Source organism: Poecilia reticulata, unplaced genomic scaffold (genome assembly GCF_000633615.1).
Source record: "Poecilia reticulata strain Guanapo unplaced genomic scaffold, Guppy_female_1.0+MT scaffold_277, whole genome shotgun sequence".
NCBI lineage: Eukaryota > Metazoa > Chordata > Actinopteri > Cyprinodontiformes > Poeciliidae > Poecilia > Poecilia reticulata.
In genome coordinates, this window is record NW_007615056.1 from 195,147 (window position 1) to 198,292 (window position 3,146).

Sequence of the window (3,146 nt, forward strand, 5' to 3'; positions counted from 1 at the left end):
GGGGACACATCTGGACACGCAGCACGTCTGGACACGCAGGGGACACGCAGGGGACACATCTGGACACGCAGCACGTCTGGACACGCAGGGGACACATCTGGACATGCAGCACGTCTGGACACGCAGGGGACACGTTGACAGGATGTCTGTCTTACCATTCCTTCCCATCACTTTTCCGTCTGTCCTTCTTCTTGTCCGGCTTCGCGCTCCTCCCTCCCAGCAGAGACGTGATCTTCTGCTTCTCCTCCTTTGCTTTTGCCGCATCCGTCTTCTTGGCGCTCGGAGCCGGAAGTTTAGTCTTCCGGAAACCAAACCAACTAGCAAAGCCGGAGCCAGACTTTTGCTTCCCTTCGCTCGTTTTCTCCTGTGACTTGTGCAGGTTCTCCTCGATGCCGAGCATCACCTTCTCTTCGATGGTGGTGATGGCGCCGTGTCTCTCGGGTTCCTCAGACACCGGCTCGCCAAAGGCGCTGGAGAACTGCTGCTCGATCTGGAGGCGCCTCGCCTGCTCTCTCTGCAGCTTCACACTCTGGAGTCTTTCGCTGGAGGAGCCCAGATGCGACGGGACCGTCAGCCCTTCCTCAATCAGAAAGTTGCTCAGTAGGGATCGATTCACTGGACAGTGGTAGCTGCTGGAGCAGCTCATGCTACCGGGAAGGACGTCCCCAAGAGAGTTCAGTGAGCTCCCTGAGTGGGTTCTGATCTGCGTCCGGACCTTTCCGGACCGGTTGAAGCTCGGCCTGTCCAGGTAGCGCGCGCCGAAGCTCTGGCTGCGAGCTTTAGCTCCATTCATGCCCATCACTGGCTTGAGAAGAGGTCTGGTGGACACGGACACGGAGCGTTTAAACAGCCAGCCTTGCTCATCGAAGCCCCAGTCCAGCATCCCGCCGCCGTCGGACGCTGCAGGCTGCAGAGGCTCAGAGTCCAGGGAGCTGCAGCGGGTCTCAATCTTCCGGCAGGACTTCTCCCGTGAACCAAATTTATGCACCACTAGGGGATCGCATGTAAATGTTTGGAAAGTCTGCAGACTGTTTGGGTCGTCATTACTCTGTCTCCCAAAGATCAAGAAGGTGCTGGCGCTCTGTCCAGAGATTGCTTCGTGAGACTTGGCGTTCACAGGAAGTGTCCTTTTCACGGCATTTGAGGAGGATGTGTGGGGGTTACTGGGAGCCCCGTGGTAGTAAACGTTAGAGAAACCGGTAGGCAGGACTTCAGAAAGCTTCGGCTCGCTGATGCTCTGCTGGGATCTCTGCAGGATGTTCTGGTCTGCTGATCCATTGTCACTGCGGCATGTGGTGATTCTGTCCGGCTCAACGGAGTCTGAGGTTTGTGATTCTTGAACGGGGAGGTGAGGAATCTTTGACCCATCGGTAAGGAAGGTTTTGAGGGAGACGTCTCTCGTCTGCAGGTCAGCAAGTTGATGATCTCTCATGGTGCTGGACTGCTGGGTCTCTACAACAGAACTGAAGTCAGTAGCTGTGGTTGACTTGCCAGTGGCTGAGCTTTGAGGCTGAGTTGCCAGTTCTCTGTCTTTGGTTGCGCAGTCTGAGGCGGCTTTAAGGACAAGAGACGTGGTTCGGCCTGGCGGCGGCGGCGGCGGCGACGGAGACCTTCGCTCTGATCTGAACGAATCTCCCTGGTCTCCTTGGCGTCTCTGTTTCCTCGGCGAACAGGGCAGGTGGTCACAGATGCTCTCTTCAGCACAGTCATTGCTGGAGGCTCTAGTTGATGGTTTTGTTGGACTCTTCAGTCCTGGTGACTTTAGGATCTTTGACTGTTTCACAGGAGATGCGAGCGGAGACAGCTGCTGCTCCAGACACTTGGAGCCGACCGGTGTTGAAACGTCTTGATCTGCGCCCTGGCTGGACCCGTGCTGGTTGGCCCGTTTGCTGGCCACGCTGTGTCCTGGAGCGGTCGCCTGTCCTTTGGGTCTTTGGCCCTTGATGAGCTTCTGGTGCAGAGGAGAATGGGTGTGTTTGAGCTGATCTTGGCCTCCATCTGCACTCTTGCTTCTCAGAATGAAAGCTTTCCTTGCCGAGTCACAGAACTGAGGTTTTGGTTTCCTCTGTGGAGATTCTGAGCCGGTCCAGTCGCTGCCGTCCCGACCGGCTGGATTTGCCTGGTCTCTGCAGTGGGGCACTTCCATGGAAGCGCTTCGCTGTCTGGCTTCATTCAGAGCTCTGGTTGCAGAGCAGCTCACCTCGTCCGCCTCTGCTTGCTTCAGAGGAAGYCTGCCTTGCTGCCTYTGGCTGCAGTCCAGCCTGGATTTACGGTCAGTGGCCTGTTCTTGGTTGTTGTTCCTGTCGCTGAGCTTCACTCCTGATATGCGTCCATCTAATGAGTTCCTGTTGAGGCCCTCGGACTTTGTGAGGCTGTCTGTTGGACTCACACCAGGTTTAACGGTGGGGGCGTCTAAAAACAGGAGGCGGTCAGAGTCGGGTGAGGGGAAGAGGCCGGAGCTAGCTGGAAGAATCGAGTCTTCACGAGAACCTTTGTCATCATCTGCAGAAACCGCCAGCGAGTCCAAATGGAGACGTTTCTCTGTTGATTGTTCGCCAGATTCATCTGGATCAGCAGCGTCCAGGATGGACGCCTGCGGCTCGGCTGTCAAAGGTTTTCTTGTTGAACTTTTCCTAGCAGGAGACCCTTGTTGGAGCGACTTGACCCCAGAGGAGTAAATGCCCTCGTTGGAGGTCATGCAGTCTTTGCAGTGGGGAACAGCTGCGGTTGCCTCTGTGTTCATCTGGAGATGCTTGAGGCCTTTCAGGATATGCCCCTCCTTCCACCCCAGGTCTGTTGGCTCGATGAACACTGAATGATTGCTGGAGACCGAGCCTGTGCTCATACGCTTGTCCCGGCTGGAGGCACCCTGTGGAGACATCAGCAACCGTTTCATTGATCTTTACAAGTCACAGATAGAAAACAACAAAACAAGAGACGTACCTGCTTGGAGAAGCCGCGTCCGTCTGCCCAGGTGTGGGAGCCGCTGGAGTATTCGCTGCCAGCACTGGACAGAGACTCACTGCCGCTGCTTCGTGGGCAGGTCAGGCTCAGCAGGCTGGGCCACCGTCCTGCAGCTGCACTTCTGGCTTTTCCGTTTCTTTGGGCCTCCTGGAAAAGATGAGTGATCAACCACTGGGAATCAC

General features: G+C 56.2%; 1 protein-coding gene across 1 annotated transcript in view; it reads right to left on the bottom strand.

Annotated features, from left to right (window-relative positions):
* Positions 1 to 3,146, bottom strand: part of LOC103460713 (nck-associated protein 5) — a gene marked incomplete at its 5' end in the record, with an annotated part of 25,056 nt that overhangs the window by 14,933 nt on the left and 6,977 nt on the right. Inside the window, 2 exons of the mRNA XM_017303443.1 lie at positions 156 to 2,869; positions 2,944 to 3,135. Coding sequence (XP_017158932.1) covers positions 156 to 2,869; positions 2,944 to 3,135 — 2,906 coding nt within the window. The remainder of the gene's footprint in view (positions 1 to 155; positions 2,870 to 2,943; positions 3,136 to 3,146) is intronic.